This window comes from Elephas maximus, chromosome 24 (genome assembly GCF_024166365.1).
Source record: "Elephas maximus indicus isolate mEleMax1 chromosome 24, mEleMax1 primary haplotype, whole genome shotgun sequence".
NCBI lineage: Eukaryota > Metazoa > Chordata > Mammalia > Proboscidea > Elephantidae > Elephas > Elephas maximus.
The window spans coordinates 57,382,211-57,402,775 of NC_064842.1; the positions used below are offsets into that span (position 1 = coordinate 57,382,211).

Below are 20,565 nucleotides of genomic sequence, written 5' to 3' on the forward strand. Positions count from 1 at the left end.
TACCTTTTTTTTTTTTTTTTAGGAAAACTAAAGAACTCTTTTTGTTTAGTGAGAAAGAGGTGGGTAAATGATGGCCAGCTCACATACTGTGAGATAGAGTAAATTTCACATATACTGTTAAATAGAGTAAAAAGGGAAAAAAATAGGCATCACAGTGACGAACTTTCACAAAAGATGATAGATTTGCGCTATAGAGTAGCGAGATATTTAGAAGACAGATGCCAGGTTATTGTGACCCATTTGTATGCAATTAAGTTTTCTAGGAAGCTCAAGAACATTTAAAACCTCAGACTTAAATTTTAAACCTAGACATGACAATCGTAAGCACACCACTCAGTCATCGAAAACTTCTCAGCAAGTGCCACTCCTGGGTAAGTATTTTTTCCTAACATTATTTGCCCCAAAATTTACAATGTGGCGCCTCGTGTTTCCAGTGTAATTGCACACTGGATTTGTCTTTGTACTCATGGTTTGGTTCCACACTGTGGAAGGCCTCCATGCTCGTTTGGAAGGACATCTCTGCCTGCAAATGCAAGGACTGTTTATACTCCTTGGACCTAAGGGTATGCCTACTGGTGGGCAGTGTATCCTTGGTGGATGTTCTTGAGGAAGAAGACTATGCAAACCCTGGGAACATGGAGCTATGGAGAAGTGAATTCCAGGGTCCTGACTACCTGAAACATGGTCTAGAGATGGAGTCATGATCTCCAGGTAGGATGTCTTTTTGGCTTTGAGGAACCATCCTCCTTTTTGGAGGGGTACAGCTAAGGAGACCCAGAACGAGGTTCAGAGTAGGGTCTCTTTCACCCAGGTCTAAGTGGGATACCAGCCTCATTCCAACAGTGATGACAATTTTGCATTCCACGATTGTGAAGATTACAGCCAATTTAGATGAAGTTCCTCATGTATATACTGTGCAAGTTGTATGTTATCATGCTGGATTAGAGGGAAGATGTGGCCATTCTGTTAATATTTGCAGTTTAATATTAAGTAATAAACTTTTCCATCATTAATATTTCATAGTTAAAATATATACTTTTTTTTTTTGGTAGATGGACTGGAGGCTTTTACCAGGTTTCTTAAAACTGAATTCAGTGAGGAAAACATTGAATTTTGGATAGCCTGTGAAGAATTCAAGAAAAGCAAGGAACCTCAACAAATTACCCTTAAAGCAAAAGCCATATATGAGAAATTTATACAGAATGATGCTCCACAAGAGGTATAGTAAGATGAATATGAAAATGTACAAACTGTTTGAAAATTTTTTTAGAGAATCTGCCTTCATAAAATTGGAATCTCATACATTCCATCCCAAAGGTCAGAACCATCTTGAAGCAATCGTAGCTATTTACATAGATTTCTATATACAAACAGGATCTATTGTAAGATGTTATCATTAGAGGAAAGGTAGGTCTGAACCCATTCCTCAGAGTTATTTTCATTCTAGAATAAGAGTGAATACATTTAATTGCAACATTTAGATTGATTCATTTGTCTTGATTAATCACTTTAGCACAAGCAACCTCTCAGAGGAACAAAGTTTTCTATACCCAATGAAGGCAAGTGAAATCAACAAGTTTGTATCATTAACTTTATGCTCATCTGCCTATACCAAGTTTTATTTGCCCCCAAAGTTTTATTCCTTTACAGTAAGACAGAGTGAAGAAGTTTCATAACATATAGATAAAGTAAGGAACCCTGGTGATACAGTGGTTAATGGTTCTGCTACTAATAGAAAGTTTGGCAGTTGAAACCCATCAGCCGCTCGAGGGAGAAGGATGTGGCAGTCTGCTTCTGTAAAGATTTAAAGCCTTGGAAACCCTATGGGGCTCTTGTATTCTGTGCTCTAGGGTTTCTCTGAGTCAGAATCGCCTTAACGGCAATGGGTTATAGATAAGGTAAACAAAATTTGGTAATGGTTCAAGTGAAAAACAAAATTGTGGTTTTCTTTGACTGTAAGCCCAAAGATAATTTTGTGATGTGATTACTAAAATGGCTATAAAACTAGCAAATTTTACTTGACTAGCCTATTATAGCCCTGGTGGTACACAGTGGATAAGAACTCAGCTGCTAAACAAAAGGTCAGCAGTTCAAATCCATCAGCCACTCCTCGGAAACCCTATAAGAAGAAAAAAAAAGAATTGTCATCCAGTGGATTCTGACTCATAGGACCCCATAGGATGGAGTAGAACTGCCCGATAGGGTTTCCAAGGAGCAGCTGGTGGGTTCAAATTGTCGAACTTTTGGTCAGCAGCTGAACGTTTAACCATTGTCCCACCAGAGCTCCAAACCCTATAGGGCAGCTTTACTCTGTCCTATAGGATCCCACTATGAGTTGGAATGGTTTCCATGTTTGTTTGTTTTTAATTGGCTTTTATCATCAGATATTAATTAAACAGAATTTCTGTTTTTCTATTGTGGTTTATGATTGTTAAGACTTTTTACACATGTATTAACTGAGGCCTGGGAAAAGTCACTACTGATCTAAAATGTTTTTGCGTTGAACATATACTTAATGTTGTAGGAGGAAGCAAGTTATACTGAAGAAAAAAAAAGTCTCCATTAACTAGCTAGTGAGGGCAAGCTTTTTTCTACATATATAAATGAATAAAAATACCATCCTTATTGATTTCTTAAAATGATTAAAGATACTATCTTTAATGTAATTCAGTGTAGATTAAAACTATCTGCCTATCTGGCCTTCAACAAAGGCCCGAGTCCATTAAATGGGGGAAAACCAGTCTTTTTAAAAAATGGTGCTGGCAAAGCTGGATAACCATCTGTAAAAAAAATGAAACAGGATCCATACCTCACACCATACACAAAACTAATTCAAAGAGGATCAAATATCTAAATATAAAACTAAAAACTATAAAGTTCTTAGAAGGAAAAATAGGGTCAATGCTGGAGGTCCTAATAAAAGGCATAAATAGGATACCAACCATAACTAACAATACACAAATACCAGATGATAAGCTAGACAACTGGGATCTTCTAAAAATTAAATACTTATGCTCATCAAAAGATTTCAACAAAAGAGTAAAAAAAAACCTACAGGCTAGGAAAAAAAATTTGGCTATGACATATCTGCAAAGGCCTAATCTCTAAAATCTATAGGAAAATCCAACACCTCTACAACTAAAAGACAAATAATCCAATTTAAAAAATAGGCAAGGGGTATGAGGAGACACTTCACCAAAGAAGACATTCAGGCAGTTAACAGACACATGAGGAAAAGTTCGTGATTGTTAGCCATTAGAGAAATGTAAATCAAAACTACAATGAGATATCATCTCACCCTGACATTGCTGACACGAATCAAACAAAACAAAAAAATAAATAAATAAATGTTGCAGAGGCTTCGAGGACACTGGAACTCTTACACACTGCTGGTGGGAATGCAGAATGGTACAACCATTTTCAAAAATGATATGGTGCTTCCTAAAAAAGCTAGATAAAGAAATGCATTGTGATTCAACAATGCCACTCCCAGGAATATATCCTAGAGAAATAACAGCTATCACATGAATAGACATATGCACACCCATATTCATTGCAGCATTATTCACAATAGCAAAAAGATGGAAACAATCTAAGTGCCCATCAACAGATGAACAGATAAACTATTATGGTACATGCACACAGTGGAATACTACACAAAGATAAAGAACAATGATAAATGCAAAACGTCTCACAGCATGGATGAATCTGGAGCGCATTATGCTGAGCGAAATAAGTCAATCACAAAAGGACAAATACTAAATGAGACCACTATTATAAAAACTCATGGAAAGGTTTACACACAGAAACAATCTTTGATGGTTATGAGGGAGAGGAGGTGTGGGGAGGGCAAAACACTAACTAGACAATAGATAAGTGGTAACTTTGGTGAAGGGTAAGATAGTACACGACACTGGGAAAGTCTGCATGACTCGGACAAGGCAAAGTCACAGAAGCTTCATAGACACATCCAACTCCCTGAGAGACTGAATTACTGGGCTGAAGGCTGGGGACCATGGCTTTGGGGGACACTTAGCTCAATTGGCATAACAAAATTTGTAAAGAAAATATTCCACATCCTACTTTAGTAAGTTATGTCTAAGGTCTTAAAAGTTTGTCAGTGGCCATCTGAGATACTCCACTGGTCTCACCCCATCTAGAGCAAGAGTGAATGAAGAAAACCAAAGACACAAGGGAAAGATTAGTCTAAAAGACTAATGGCCCCAAACTACCACAACCTCAACCAGACTGAATCCAGCACAAATAAATAGATGGTGCCTAGCTACTACCACTGACTGCTCTGACAGGGATCACAATAGAGCATCCCAGATAGAGCTGGAGAAAAAAGTAGAAAAAAATTCAAACTCACAAAAAAGGACCAGACTTACTGGTCTGGGAGAGACTAGAGAAACCCCTGGAAACCCTTTTAACTCAGTACTGAGTTCTCTCCTCAGGTTCACCCTTCAGCCAAAGATTAGACAAGCCCATAAAAGAAACAATAATACATGTAGTTCAACCATGAATATGAGATTAAATGGGCACAACAGCCCAGGGACAAGGACAAGAAGGCAGGAGGGGACAGAAAAGCTGGTAATGGGGAACCTAAGATTGAGAAGGGGAAAGTGTTGACATGTCACCAGCTTGGCAACCAATGCCCAAAAACAGTATGCTTATTAATTGTGTAATAAGAAGCGATTCTTCTCTATAAACCATCATGTAAAATATAATTAAAAATAAATAAATAAAAGTAAACTGCCAATCAAAATACTAGTATTTAAAAGCTCCTAATAGGTGTTCCCCCCATGCATTTCTCAGTTTGTCCAGGAAAACTGGAAATTGTCAAAAGTGAAATGGAAAGCATAAACGCTGATATTTGAGGCATTAGTGAGCTGAAATGGACTGGTATTGGACATTTTGAATCAGACAGTAATGTAGTATACTATGCCTGGAATGACAACTTGAAGAGAAATGGTGTTGCATTGATTGTCAAAACAAACATTTCACTATCTATCCTGAAGTGGAACGCAGTCAGTGATAGGATAATATCCATATGCATACAAGGAAGACCAGTTAATATGACTATTATTCAAATTTATGCACCAACCACTGAGGTCAAAGATGAAGAAATTGAAGATTTTTACCAACTTCTGCAGTCTGAAATTGATCGAACATGCAATCGGGGTGCATTGATAATTATTGGTAATTGAAATGCAAAAGTTGGAAACAAAGAAGAAGCATCTGTAGTTGGAAAATATGGCCTTGGTGATAGAAACGAAGCAGGAGATTGCATGATAGAATTTTGCAAGACCAACAACTTCTTCATTGCAAATACCTTTTTTTAAACAACACAAATCATGACTATACAAGTAGACCTTACCAGATGGAATACACAGGAATCAAATTGACCACATCTGGAAAGAGACAACGGAAAAGCTCAATATCATCAGTGAGAACAAGGGCAGAGGCCAACTGGGAAAGAGACCATCAGTTGCTCATATGCAAGTTCAAGTTGAAACTGAAGAAAGTTAGAACACGTTCATGAGAGCCAAGGTATAACCTTGAGTATATTCAACCTGAATTTAGAGACCATCTCAAGAATAGGCTTGACATGTTGAACTCTAATGACTGAAGACTAGACAAGTTATGAAATGACATCAAGGACATCATACATGAAGAAAGTAAGAGGTCATTAAAAAGAAAGGAAAGACAAATAAGACCAAAATTGATGTCAGAAGAGACTCTGAAACTTGCTTTTGAACTTTGAGTAGCTAAAGCAAAAGGAAGAAATGATGACGTAAAAGAGCTGAACAGAAGATTTCAAAGGGTGGCTCTAGAAGACAAACTAAAGTATCATAATGACATCTGCAAAGACCTGGAGGTAGGAAACCAAAAGAGAAGAACATGCTCAGCATTACTCAAGCTCAAAGAACTGAAGAAAAAATTCATGCCCTGAATTGCAATACTGATGGATTCTACGGGAAAATATTAAACGATGCAGGAAGCATCAAAAGCAAATGGAAGGAATACACAGAGCCACTGCACCAGAACTCAGGGACATTCAACCATTTCAGGAGGTAGCATTTGATCAGGAACTAATGGTACTGAAGGAAGAAGTCCAATCTGCACCAAAGGCATTGGCGAAAAACAAGTCTCCAGGAATTGACAGAATACAAATTGAGATGTTTCAACAAAAGGATGCAGCACTGGGAGTGCTCACTCATCTATGCCAAGAAATTTGGAAGACAGCTACCTGGCCATCCAAATGGAAGAGACCCATATTTTGCCTATTCCCAAGAAAGGTGATCCAACTGAATGTGGAAATTATCAAACAATATAATGAATATAACATGCAAATAAAATTTTGCTGAAAATCATTCAAAAGTGGCTGCAGCACTACATTGACAGGGAACTGCCAGAAGTTCAAGTTGGGTTCAGAAAAGGACATAGAACCAGGGATATCGTTGCAGATGTCAGATGGGTTCTGGTGGAAAGCAGAGAACACCAGAAAGATGTTTATCTGTGTTTTATTGACTATGCAAAGGCATTAAACTGTGTGAGTCCTAACACATTACAGATAACACAGAGAAGATTGAAAATTCCAGAACAATTGATTGTGCTCATGAGGAAACTACACAGATCGAAAGGCAATTGTTTGAACAGAACAACGGGATACTGCGTGGTTTAAAGTCAGGAAAGATGTGTGTCAGGGTTATATCCTTTCATCATACTTATTCAGTTTGTACGCTAAGAAAATCCAAGAAGCCTGACTATATAAAAAAAAAAAAATGTGGCATCAGGATTGGAGGGAGACTCACTAACAACGTGCATTATGCAAATGACACAACCTTGCTTGCTGAAAGTGAAGAGGACTTGAAGCACTTACTGATGAAGATCAAAGACTACGGGCTTCAGTATGGATTACACGTAAACATAAAGAAAACAAAAATCCTCACAACTGGACCAATAAGTAATATCATGATAAAAGGAGAAGTGATTGAAGTTCTCAAAGATTTCATATTACTCGGATTCACAATCAACACCCATAGAAGTAGCAGTTGAGAAATTAAAAGACGTATTGCATTGGGCAAATTTGCTGCAAAAAACTTCTTTCAAGTGTTAAAAAGCAAAAATGTCTTCTTGAGGACTAAGGTGTGCCTGACCCAAGCCATGGTTTTTTCAATCGCATCATATGCATAAGAAAGCTGACGATGACTAAGGAAGAAAGAAGAAAAATTGGTGCCTTTGAATTATGGTATTGGCAAAGAATACTATGGATTGTCAAAAGAATGAACAAATCTGTCTTGGAAGAAGTACGGCCAGAATGCCCTTAGAAGCGAGGATGGCAAAACTACATCTCACATACTTCGGATATGTTATCAGGGGGGATCAGTTCGTGGAGAAGGACATCATGCTTGGTAGGGGGCCAGTGAAAAAGAGATGGATTGACACAGTGAGTGCAACAACGGGTTCAAGCGTAACAATGATGTGAGGATGGCATAGGCCAGGCAGTGTTTTGTTCTTTTGTACATGGGTCACTGTGAGTTGGAACCTACTCAATGGCACCTAACTACAACAATAGATGTTTAATAAATACCCACGGCGGTGTAGTCGATTCTGACTCATAGCGAGCCTATATGTGTGGGTTATGAGATCAATAAATAGTGGCTCCTTATTGAGGTGGTGGAACTTGTAATCTGTCACTGTTAGGAGTTCTGTTTGACTATAAATTAGCACTGCCCATCAGGTAGCATTGTCTATGTGAATATTGTTCACACCAAATGAGATATTTTCCATTTCAGGGTTTCAATCTGTTTTGTGTTTCAATGTGTTATTCTGTCTTCCCAAGGCAAATGTTATACACAGGTAAACAAGGTAGATAGTTGTACACTGCTACCCACAAGGGAAAAGGAAGATCCCCTACGTGAAAACTCACCACCATCAGGCCAAAAACAGTGCTTTGATGTAAGGCATTAAAGGATTTTATATCTTTATGAGAATATTAGTAACTTAACACACGTTTGCTTGTAGGAAAGTATCATAACACAATGAAAAGAGCACTGAGTTAAAACAAAAGCCTCATGCTGAAATTCCAAGTACGCCCCAGAGTCTCTGTGAAGTTCAATTTCCCAATTTTTAAATGAGTCGGTTGAAGGTGATAATCTCTATGACAGTTTTTCATTATGTTGCTTTTATTATTGTTGTTTAGGTGTCATTGTGTGGATTTCAACTCATGACAACCCCCTGTGACAGAATGGAATTGTCTCAGAGGGTTTCCTAGGTTGTAATCTTTATGGAAGCAGATCTCCAGATCTTTCTCATGATGAGCCACTGGGTGAGCTCCAACTGCCAAACTTTTGGTTAGCAGTCAAGCACTTAACCAAAGCTCCTTCTTTTCATTATAATATTCCATTATTCTAAATTAGATAGTGAGAAGGACTATGAGCATGGGGAGGGAAAAATCAGGCCAAATGGCAGTGCATAGTCAATTAGTGATCCTCAGACCCATAAAAAGGAGCCCCAGTGATACGATGATTAAGTTCTCGGCTGCTAACAAAAAGGTGAGTGGTTTCAACCCATCAGTCGCCCCACAATAGAAAGACCTGGCAATCTGCTTTTGTAAAGATTACAGCCTTAGAAACCTATGGGGCAGTTCTACTCTGTCCTATTGGGTCACTGTGAGTTGGAATCAACTTGACAGCACACCACAACAAGACCCATAACAGAAAAAGAACCGAAACACAATAATTCCACTTCCAACATTGTACTGGTCCTGTTTTGATGATTTCTCAAAGGTGTTTACTTAAGTAGACTAACTATAATTAAAGTTTTTTTTTTTTTTTTTTTTATCATCATTCAGGTTAATCTTGATTTCCACACTAAAGAAATCACTGCAAAGAGCATCACCCAACCCACCCTTCAAAGTTTTGATGTTGCTCAAAGCAGAGTATATCAGCTTATGGAACAAGATAGTTACACACGTTTTCTGAAATCTGACATGTATTTAGACTTGACAGAAGGAAGACCCCAGAGACCAACAAATCTTCGAAGACGATCACGCTCATTTACCTACAATGAATTTCAAGATGTAAAGTCAGATGTTGCCATTTGGTTATAAAAACAAAAAAACTTAATTTCACTCATTTTGATTGCAAACTCTTAAATCGGCCTCTAAAATATAGAATGTTTATGTTAATGAATGTGTACATCCTTTCAAATAAAATTCATTACGTAAAAGTACTTTAAAAATGTAAACCATAAATATTTATACTAACAGTACATACAGTACCTGCTGATATATTCTGCAAAACTTTTCATTTGAACTCACTCAAATCGGAATCAGAAAAACTCATGACATTGACTAAAAGGCGGTAAAGAAATAATGTTTTATAAGTTAAATAAAGGTTAAGCTTTTGCAAAGTTTTCAAGTTTGACCAAATATCTAGCTTGAATTTTTTTCTATAAGTAAACAAAATAATCGTTAGATATATATATTTTTTAGACAGCATTTGCCACAAGGATGAAGACTCTCAGTCATAACCCAGCACCACCCAGTGCCACCATAGAGAATGTAAATATGCTCCAGTCCTTACAATGGGAGAATATGAACATTTGTTCCTTCGTTACTACTCTGGCTCAAGAATAAAAATCTATTACCACTAGTTTTTTTTTTTTTTTTTTATAAGGCACCAACAGGAACTTTGGGAGAAGTCACATTCATTTCCAGCTAACTCCCAGTTAAACATGACCCAGGCTGATGAATGAGAATGGCACCTACATTTGGGCTTATTGCTAAGTGAGCATAGACTTACCCAGTTGTATGTAGCATGCTTTTGCTGGTCTCAAAGACATGACCAGATTATACATAGCTCCAGGTTGAGACTGAATGGGGCATCTTCTCGCCTGCACTTGCTACTAAAATAGGGGGCCAGTCAGTGGTTTGAGTGATGACCAAGGAAGTTTACCCCAGAAGTCACCTGGCTTCAGTTTGGATTTTTAGAGTTGGGGTAGAAGTTAGAAATGAGATGATACAAAGAAGCGAGAAGACCGCGGCCCTGAAGACTCAGGTATATGCCACATGGCTCATATTCAAAAAGTGTTCCTCTATTGGTATGTCCTTCCAAGTCTTGGTGAGTCTTTTAATATCATGTTATTCAAATAATAATTGTATTAGTACATATACAAATGTATCTGTTTTAGGTAAATATTTAATTACAGGTATGTGTTGCATGGTCTATAAATGTCTGTATTTAAAGATGGTATACATTTGACTTTGGCAAATGCCATTTTATTTGAACTGTAAAATATAAAAACTTTAGATCAACCATAGCAATAAACATCTGAATTTCTTCATTTATATAGTTAATGTTCTTTTGACTACTAAATTATTTTACTGATTATTAATTATCTTTCCTGATATCAAATTAAACATGGACATATTTTCTTGTTTCAGAATGATATTGTGATGTTGTTGTTGGGTGCTGTCAAGTCCATTCCAACTTATAACTACCCTATAGGATATAGTAGAACTGCCCCAAAGGGTTTGCTAGGCTGTAGTCTTTAAAGAGTAGGAGATCTGGTGGCTCTGTGGTTAAAGCACTGGACTGCTAACCCAAAAGTCTGCGGTTGCAACTCGTTTGTTCTTCTGTGGGAGAAGGATGTGGCAGCCTGCTTCCATAAAGATTACAGCCTTGGAAATCCTGCGCGTTCTACTCTGTCCTATAGAGTCGCTACGAGTCAGAATTGACTCAACTTCAACAGGTTTAGGTTTTGTTGGGGGGGTAATCTTTACAGGACCAAATCTCTAGATTTTTTTCTCCCACTGAGCTGCTGGTGGGTTGGAACTGATGACCTTTCAGTTAGCACCCAGTGTTAATCATTGCACCCCCAGGGCTCCTTGATATTGGCACAGAAAGCATTGAGACATTGCATCATCGACTTTAATGCTAAATCAATTTTCCAATTCTGTTGTGAATGAGAAACAAAATATTGTGCATGTCAAAGATCAACTAAGAAAGTGATTTTTAATTTTTGTTTGGCTAATTAATAGCTCCTTTTCCTGTAGTAGTCTCTCCAGAAATATCATGGACTCATCAGAAAAAGCATGAGTTGATTTTAAAAATATTGCTCTAGAACTACAAATATGTTATTTAGCTTCACCACTCGTGATATAGTTCACAAGTACCCGATCTCTTGTTTATATTATAAAATATCCAATGAGAGCTTTCAAAAAGTTACTAGTGGATTTTGATGATATTAATGCCTGACTTCAAGGATCTTGTAATCTGTGGGATGATAAGGTAGAAAAATACAGAAAACAAATTTAAAAAATAAACAAATGACTTAAACCAAAACCCAAACCCATTACTGTCTAGCGGATCCCAACTCATAGCAACCCTATGGGACAGAGTAGAAGTACCCCATAGGGTTTCCAAGGCTGTAATCTTTTCACCAGTGGGCTGATAACATCTTTCTCCCATGGAGCAGCTGGTTGGTTGGAACCACCGACCTTGCGATTAGCAACAAAGTGCTTCACCACTGTACCACCTGGGCTCCATAAGTCACATAAGTAAAAGTGCACAGACAACACTGAATGCAAAAGGAATGGCATTGGTGGTTTGAGAAGTCAATGCCTGGCTTCATAACTGGATATCTGATCCTTAGAAATTCATATACATGTTAAGGAGCCCTATATTCCATATTTCTAAAAATAAGGGCTCAGGATTTATAATTTCTAATGCTCCACAATCAATAGCCGTGGAAGCAGCAGTCAAGAAATCAAAAGATGCATTACATTGGGTAAATCTGCTGCAAAGGACCCCTTTAAAGTGTTGAAGAGCAAAGATGTCACCTTGAAGGCTAAGGTGCGCCTGACCCAAGCCATGGTATTTTCAATAGCATCATATGCATGTGAAAGCTGGACAATGAATAAGGGAGATGAAGAAGAATTGATGCCTTTGAATTGTGGTATTGGCGAAGAATATTAAATATACCATGGACTGCCAAAAGAATGAACAAATCTGTCTTAGAAGAAGTACAACAAGAATGTTCCTTAGAAGCAAGGACAGCGGGACTGTGTCTCACATACTTAGGACATGTTGTCCAGTCCCTGGAGGAGGACATCATGCTTGGCAGAGTACAGGGTCAGTGGAAAAGAGGAAGACCCTCAATGAGATGGATTGACATAGTGGCTGCAATAATGAGTTCAAGCATAACAAGGATTGTAAGGATGGCTCAGGATCGGGCAGTGTTTCGTTCTGTTGTGCGTAGGGTCGCTATGAGTCGGAACCGACTTGACGGTACCTAACAACAACAACGCTTTTTATGGTCTCTGCTCTCCATGTTTCTAAGTAGATTGCCTGATATTCTTCAAAGCAGTTCTTAATTAATGCTGAAGGAAGGAAAAGAGCCAAATAAGTATGGCTAAAAATTAATATGGGATATTGACCTAAGAACAGGAAATAATTTTACAGAAAACTTAGAAATACATGAAAGGGAAGAAGTCAGAGGAAACAAAGTTTGTTTATTTTCTTTCTGACTAGTCAAATGTATGGTAACATTATATCTTTAAAGTATTGGACAATAAATACAGTTGTTTGTTTTAGGTAATTTGGAATGTCTTGAAGCATATTTCAGCAAAAATTAAAGGCTTTAAAATGTGTCATACTGTATTTGAATCCTGGCTCTGCTGCTTTCCAGGTATAGTATCTCAGAAAAGTTACCTAAATATTCCGAAGTTTAACTTTTCATTTACATTAATGGCATAAAAATTCGCTGTGTTCTTATGATGATATAAAAGGATACATTATAGAAAAATGAAAATTATAATAATCTGAACTACAATCTCTAATATCACATCGTAGTTTTTTAAAAAGTACCATATAGTAGATGTAGCAAAGAGAGACCTGGCACTCAGCTCCTGGCTCTTCTTGCTCGGTGGTAATGAGGTCCCTCTCCTCTCTGGTCACGTTTGTCTTTTATATCTCAAAAGAGATTAACTCAAGATATGACCTAATCCTGTAGATTGTGTCCTGCTGCATTATCATAACTGCTTCCAATCCTGTCTCATTAACATCATAGAGGTTAGGATTTACAACACGTAGGATTTTTTTTTTTTTTTTAATTGCATCAGATCACAAAATGAAGGACAATCACACAATACTGGGGATCATGGCCTAGCAAAGTTGACACACGTTTCTGAGGGACCCAGTTCAATCCATAACAGTACCTAATTAAAGACTTCCAGATTTTTGGAAGCACTTAGTTGTTTAATGATATGTGTCAAAATAAAATTGCATGTTAACTTTTATTTTTTTTTAATTGACTTTTAGAAATCCTTCGTTGTAAAATCCTAAATTTAAATAGCTCTGTTTTTGCTTTTATACTGAAGATATACGTTACATAGTAAGTTCCTGGGTTATGAATGTCCACCTTACAGAAAACTTGTAATTGCCCTTTAATGTTAGGTAAATTTGCCCTCACTTTGAAATGACTGAACCAACTCATACTTATAACAAACCCTTCATCACAATCACCTTCACTTGCTGCGTGTGCAGTGTGAAAAAGCTTCAAGCCTTTTCCTTCACTGAAGTAAGATTAAATAAGAACCATATGCACCTGGTCCCACTTAGCTACAAATTCAGCTTAAAGATGTGTTCAGGAATGGATCCCATGCATAACCTGGGGCCTAACTGTATATTAAATGAGTTAATACCTTAAATTTCTTTTTTAAATAGAAGCTACCTTAATTTTTTAGATTTTTGGCTAAATAATTGTTTTATGATTTAATTGTAGCTGCTGATTTATGCTTTTGTTTTATAAAAAGCCTCATTGCTTCCTTGTAATATTTTATTACGCTGCATATACCCATACATAAAAGAAGTACCTAGTACCATATTTTTATGTAAATAATGTGCACCTTCTACATTTGTTTGACAAGGGTGCTCTCCCCTTCCAGGTATTTTTGTAAGTGCACTATGCCATTTTTTTTTTTTCTTTTACACCAACATGTAAAAAAAACTGGCATAGCGGCATTTATGGAAATACCTTCTAGAAGGAGGGCCTTGTTCACAAACAAACATAGAAGATATACATTATTTGTGTAAAATGATATTTGCTTGCTTTCAAGATTCTAATACATCTATAAAATAAATTCTGCTTGACTAATACCAGTCAAAATTAATATTATAAAAAATGTGAATGTATACTGAAGTTTGAAATTGCAGGTCTTCATCAAAGAGTCTAATTTTTCCCTTTCATGTTATATGGCTGAGTCTTTGGCAAAGATATAAAATGGATTATTTGCTCAACTCTTTTCAAAGGGTAAGTGATGATCCAAGCCAACTTGACATCAGTGAGAGAAAAAAAAAGTTTAAGTATCAAATATAAAACCACAATAGTACATTTGCAAATGAATATATTCTTTAAAAAAAAACCCCAAAACTCTAATTATGCTACATAAAACAAGGGTGCATAAGAAATCACTGACAAACAATAAACCAGACAGAAGGAAATTTAGACTTTGACAGAAATACCAAGGGAGAATCTTCTGGGAGAAGCAGAGAATTAATTCCTATGTAACTTCCTCAAACAGAAAAGAATTTTGTATATGTCTTAATACATTGTATGTAACTGGCATCTTAGCCTTTACTTAACCATTATTGAACCTGGTTTTATGTTTTGTTTTATGCCCTTCAAGTCAACAAACTTGACAGTTTTACTACTTAGTATATTATGATTCTTTCTTCTACTTCTTTGAAAACTGAAATCCTGAAAAGAATCAATGGGACCTTTCTTTTATTTTGCAATCAGTTAACTAGCCTCTGTTCATACTAATGTGATTTTATAGACTTGGTTATTTTATCTCTGTTTTCATCTTTCTAAACTAAATAATAATTTATTGAGATTCTTCTAAAATCTATAACCTCTCTCTTTAGAGGTTTGTTCTCTTTAAGTCTGGCCTACAAAAGAAATAAAAACAATTTCTGAGTACAAGTATAAACAACAATACTTCTGTTTTTGATTCCGTACATAATGTAACTTTCAAAAACACTTTAATATGAAAATTGAATCAGGATGTTTAGATAAAGGAAGTAAAGCCCATGTAATGTGATTTCAGACTTTTGAAAATAAGATGCAATGGGAATTTAAAATAAACGGTGTATGGGAAGCCCAAATTTTCCCTCATTCTTCGTTAGTGTACAAGACAGCAGTGCGACTGGGCACCATAAGATTGCATTGGTGAATTTTAGAAAGAAGTTGAGATTTTATGAATAGAAAATACACAAACTCACAACTTTATTTCTCTCATACATCATCAAAGCTTTTTTTGAAGTACACGGATAAAGTAGATAATAGTTTATTTCTCATAGCATGCAAAAAAGCACATTTTTTTGTTTCTGGATGTTTAATGTATTTTTGTTGCTTGTAATATGTGACTATATTATTGGAAATAAAAATGGAAGATTTTCAGATATTTACAGAATTTAAATGTCTTTGTCTCAGGATGTGTTCTTCAATTTCAAGCACCCTGAGGAAAATGTCAAATATGCCAGTACATGATATGAAAAACACCCTCATTTACTGAAAATTTTGAGAGCTTTTCTGCTATATTCCAATATTTTAAATATTGGTATTTCATTTCAATTCTAAGCAATATAAAATATTTTAGATTTTTGTTTTCTTATATTAGAGGATCCATGACTTGGAATGCTAAAGCCTTCTTTTGAACTTTAACAATATAGACCAAGAAATATATTTTGAAAGAGATTTTCCTAAGCAGATTTATTCTACAATTTAATTTCTTTCAATGGTATAAAAGTCAGTGTAAAGGTATATAAAAGTTAATTTGCATGAAGCATGCACATGGAATGTGAAAATAATATATGAAATATTCATAATTCAAGCTTTAAAAACCAACCTCAGGGCTAAAAAAGCAATTATTATAGGAAATGGCTCAACAATTACAACAAACTTTCTCTTTGATGATGCCAGCTAATATATACTCTCCATTCTGAAGTAGATGAAGAGACAGTCCTGTTTTATAATCATGAACTTGAAGAATTAGTGATCCTTTGTATTTCCTCCTTAATATATTCGTCAGCTTTAGAAAATATTCATCAACTTTAAGTGCTTCAACCACTAATACAGTTCTCTACACAATCTTATTTGTCAACCAATTCAAAGTCAATTTTATATTTTTACTGATTATACACCTCTCCAAACTTCCATTAGTGTTTCTTAACCATGGCAACTAACGCACATTTCTTTATTGGCTAGCTCCCATGTTTACCTATTTGAACAGTATTGGAATTGCATTCTCATTCACGATAGTGTGGCCAACATCTGTTGCTTCTTTATCTTAGAATAAAATTATAAAAGAGTTACAGAATTACAGTCTTTCCCAGGGTCTCTCAACTGATTTCTATCTTGTTCTCTTCAAATCAGAGCAACAAACAATATTCTGTGTTTCTTAACAAAGAAGTCAGATTTTCTTGAATCCTATTGAGCATGCTGAGTCTTGGGTTGGTGCAAATGGTTAATACACTTGGCCACTAATCAAAAAGTTGGAAGTTTGAATCCACCCGGGGGCTCCTCAGAAGAAAGTCCTGGCAATCTACTTCCAAAAAGTCAGCCATTGAAAACCTTATGGAGCACAGTTCTATTTTAACACACGTGTGGCTGCCATGAGTCAGAAGGGATTGCACAACAGCTGCTTACTGAGTATATATATGTGTACACTCACATATTGGAGCCCTGCTGATGCAAAAATTAAGCACTCAGCTGCTAGCCAAAAGCTGACAATTCTAACACACTGAGTGGCTTTGCAGGAGAAAGGCCTGGGAATCAGATCCTCTAAAGATTACAGCCTCTTTGGAAGTTCTACTTTGTCACATGGGGTTGTATGAGCAGAAAATTGACTCAGTACCTAATAACGGCATAGATACAGATATAGACATAGACAGATAAATATATAGAGAGAGATAGATACACACACATATACCCACACACCATATAAGATATGGTGTATGCGTATACAGCTGCTAACCAGAAGTCATCAGTTTGAATCCACCAGGCGCTCCTTGGAAACTCTACGGGACAGTTCTACTCTGTCCTATAGGTCGAAATTGACTCCACTGCAATGGGCCTGGGTTTTTTGGGGGGTATGTATCATTTCTTCTGGTAGGCAGAATTCTAAGATGACCCCCAAGATTCTCTCCTGTAGCACACACTTTGTGTAACCACCTAACCTTGAATATAAGGTAGAACCTGTGTGTATGACAGGCTAGTCACTCCTATGAATAAGTTATTAAATAAATAAATAAACCCATTGCCTTTGAGTCAAATTCAACTCATAGCAACCCTATTGGACAGAGTAGAACTGCCCTGCAGGGTTTTGAAGGAGTGGCTGGTGATTTGGACTGTCGGCCTTTTGATTAGCAGCCAAGCTCTTAACCACTGAACCATATGGCTAATTGTGATGGGATAGTCACTCCAATAATTATGTTGTGATTACATAAGTCTCAGTTTTAATTGAGTGGGGAGGTATTCTAAGTCACAGAAACTTACTCCTACTGGCTTGGAAGAAGACCATGTTTGAACTACCTAAGGGGGCCATGTGGCAAGGAAATCTGGTGGTTCCTAGTAGTTAAGAGCAGTCCCTGGCCAACAGTTAAGAAAGCAGGACCTCAGTCAGACAGCCACAAGGAAATGAATTTTACCAGGACCTGGAGACTCAGGTGAAAATTTCAGCCCAGGCCAACGTCTCGATTTTAGACTGATGATACCCTGAGCAGAGAACCCAGTAAAGCCCTACCCAGAACGCTGACCCACGGAAACTGTGAGATAATTAATGAGAATTTTGCTAAGCTGCTAAATTTGTGGTAATTCATTATATAGCAATAGAAAACCAAGAAATTTCTATAAGTTTCCAAACATTTTATGTGTACCTCTCTCATGATATTTATGTTATTGCCATGTGCTATTAATCTATCTCTTGAACACTTATTGAAATACTAATATACATTATGCACATATAATAAGTGCTGAGGATACACTGATGGGTAAATTAGATATGATTGACTGCTCCTTTTTAAAATGTTGCACTCCAAATTGATCAAATACATCAAATGGCTTCAGACCAGTGCAAAGTTCAGTGGGAACATTGATCTGAATATAAACTTTGAGGCAGACAAAAGTGGCAATAGATTTTTTGGCTATTTATTCAATGTTAGGTCATTTATTCCCATAGAGAAAATTATTTTTGCAATGACATTTTTAGAGAAGGAGATTTGTTTCATTTTTCACAGTGTTACTATGAAGCAGCACAAAGATATAAAAAAAAGCACTTTAAGCCTTTTGAAGGAAGCACATTTTCTAAATACAAAGGAGAATTGCTATTAACAAAAGGGATTTTAATGACCTTATTCATGGAAGCATCCTTCACCAAATAGATTGCCATACTGCCTTTTTTTTTTTTTTTTTACTGCCTTATTTAAGAACAAAGTTAATTTTTAGTTATTTTATCAGATATATCTTCCTCCAGGTTTTAAACACGCTAACAATGATTAGCACTAGAAATGAATAATATAGTATTTTTACGAAAACAACACACACCTTCAGCTTTTGTTTACTGGTTGTGCCCTCCCCCAAGGTATTTTTGTAAGAGCACTATGCTAATTTTTTTTTTTCTACAGCAACAGGAGGAAGAGAATTGGCATACTGGTACTTTTGAGGATACCTCCCGGGGAGAGGGCATGGCCAGCAAACAAATGCAGAAGGCACATGTCATTTGCATAAAAATAATGTAAATGACATAATTTTAAAAACATCATTTTTACCTTCGTTTCCACGGGTGGTAGGCTCATAGTTGATTGTAGTCTCCTAATTTCAAGTAGCATAGTAAATCAAAATACAACCTATATTTGATCAGATTTAGAATTACACAAGGCAGATGCCAGACTGGAGTGCTGTCTAACTTAATAACAACATTTACAGAAAACATTTTATCGTTGCTTTACCACCTATTCCCATAGATCTCTAAAAGAGACAGTTGTTAATTTGAAATTCAAATTTCCAATTGCCTTCTGCCATAATTATGAACACTAGTAGACAAAACTCTTGTGTTTTGTTGCAATTCAAGATAAAAAAAAGACTAAAACCAAATCTTTCTAAATTATGCAACAAAACATGACCATGACTTGATTTGAAAAAGTATGTAGATAAGACACTTGTCACTCATACACACACCTATCTGGCTTTAGCTTGAAGCAGAATAAATAGCTATGAGAAGCTTAAGATGGTGATACGGAGTCAGTCTAAACTGGACAGCATTTGGCATTTCTAGAAATTCTACCACCATTGTGATTTGTACAATGAGGCATACTAAAAATTATTTTGTAAGCAGCTTGTGTAACAGTTCTGAACTATTCTTTAACATACATTAAAATCATTAACATTTTAAAGAATGACCTCTAAAAATGTATACACAAAAGAAAACAAAAGTTAGTTTAGAAAGCAAATCTCTCTCATGTGATGATTTGTTTTCTCTAGCCTTTTTCAATATTTTCCTTCTCTATCTTGTAAACAAAATTGTTCCCAGCCCACTAAAACCAAATAAATAAATAAATAAAACCAGAAAACAAACAAACCCGTTGCCGTTGAGTTCATTCCAACCCATAGCGACCCTATAGGACAGAGTAGAACTTCCCCATATGGTTTCCAAGGAGTGCCTGGCAGATTTGAACTGCCAACCTTTTGGTTAGCAACAGTAACTCTTTCCAATACGCCACCAGCTCTCTAGGAGACACTTAACACAAGAGGCTGGGTGGAGGAGAAAGGAAAAGGGGGAGAAGAACAAATTCATTCTTCCAAACTCCTCCAAAATCTACTAGCCTGTCAAAAAACATCATTCCTTTGCTGCCTGGTGGATTCCGACTCCTAGGGACCCTATAGGCAGAGTAGAACTGCCCACAGGGGTAACAAAGCTGTCCTCTTTACAGTGCAGTCGTTAAGAGCTCAGACTGCTAACCAGAGGGTCAGGAGTTCAGATCTACCAGCCTGCCCTTGGGAACCCTATGGGGCAGTTCTACTCTATCCTACAGGTTAGCTATGGATCAGGATTCACTCAAAGGCAGCAGGCAAAGGTACTCAAAGGTAGTCTTCACAGAAGCAAACGGCCACATCTTTCTCCTGAGGAGTGGCTGGTGAGTTCCAACCACCAATCTTTGGTTAGTAGCTGAATACTAAGCCATGGTGCCGCCAGGCTCCTTTCAAAAAGCATCATATGTAAAAAAAAAAAAAAGAAAAAGAAAAAATGTGTTTATAAATAATGTTTAAATTTTTTTTTTTTTTATAGTAGTAATATCCTAGCAGCCATTATTCTAACTATTTACTTGACTGTCTTTCCATGAAATCTATGAGTTTCTTCAGGACATAGACAAAGACTGGCAAAATATTTAAAAAGTGTGGTAATATCACCAGTAAAAAACTAACAGTGGCTTAAAAAACTTTATTTTTCTTACATGATAAGAAAGCCATGACCATTCTTTTCAGTCTACAAATATTCGT

General features: G+C 36.5%; 1 protein-coding gene across 1 annotated transcript in view; it reads left to right on the forward strand.

Moving 5' to 3' along the window:
- The window catches only part of RGS18 (regulator of G protein signaling 18), a 49,257-nt gene extending 38,907 nt beyond the window's left edge, over nt 1–10,350 (forward strand). The window contains exons 4-5 of the mRNA XM_049868150.1: nt 1,053–1,219; nt 8,858–10,350. Coding sequence (XP_049724107.1) covers nt 1,053–1,219; nt 8,858–9,115 — 425 coding nt within the window. The 3' untranslated portion in view covers nt 9,116–10,350. The remainder of the gene's footprint in view (nt 1–1,052; nt 1,220–8,857) is intronic.
- The last annotated feature ends 10,215 nt before the right edge of the window (nt 10,351–20,565 follow it).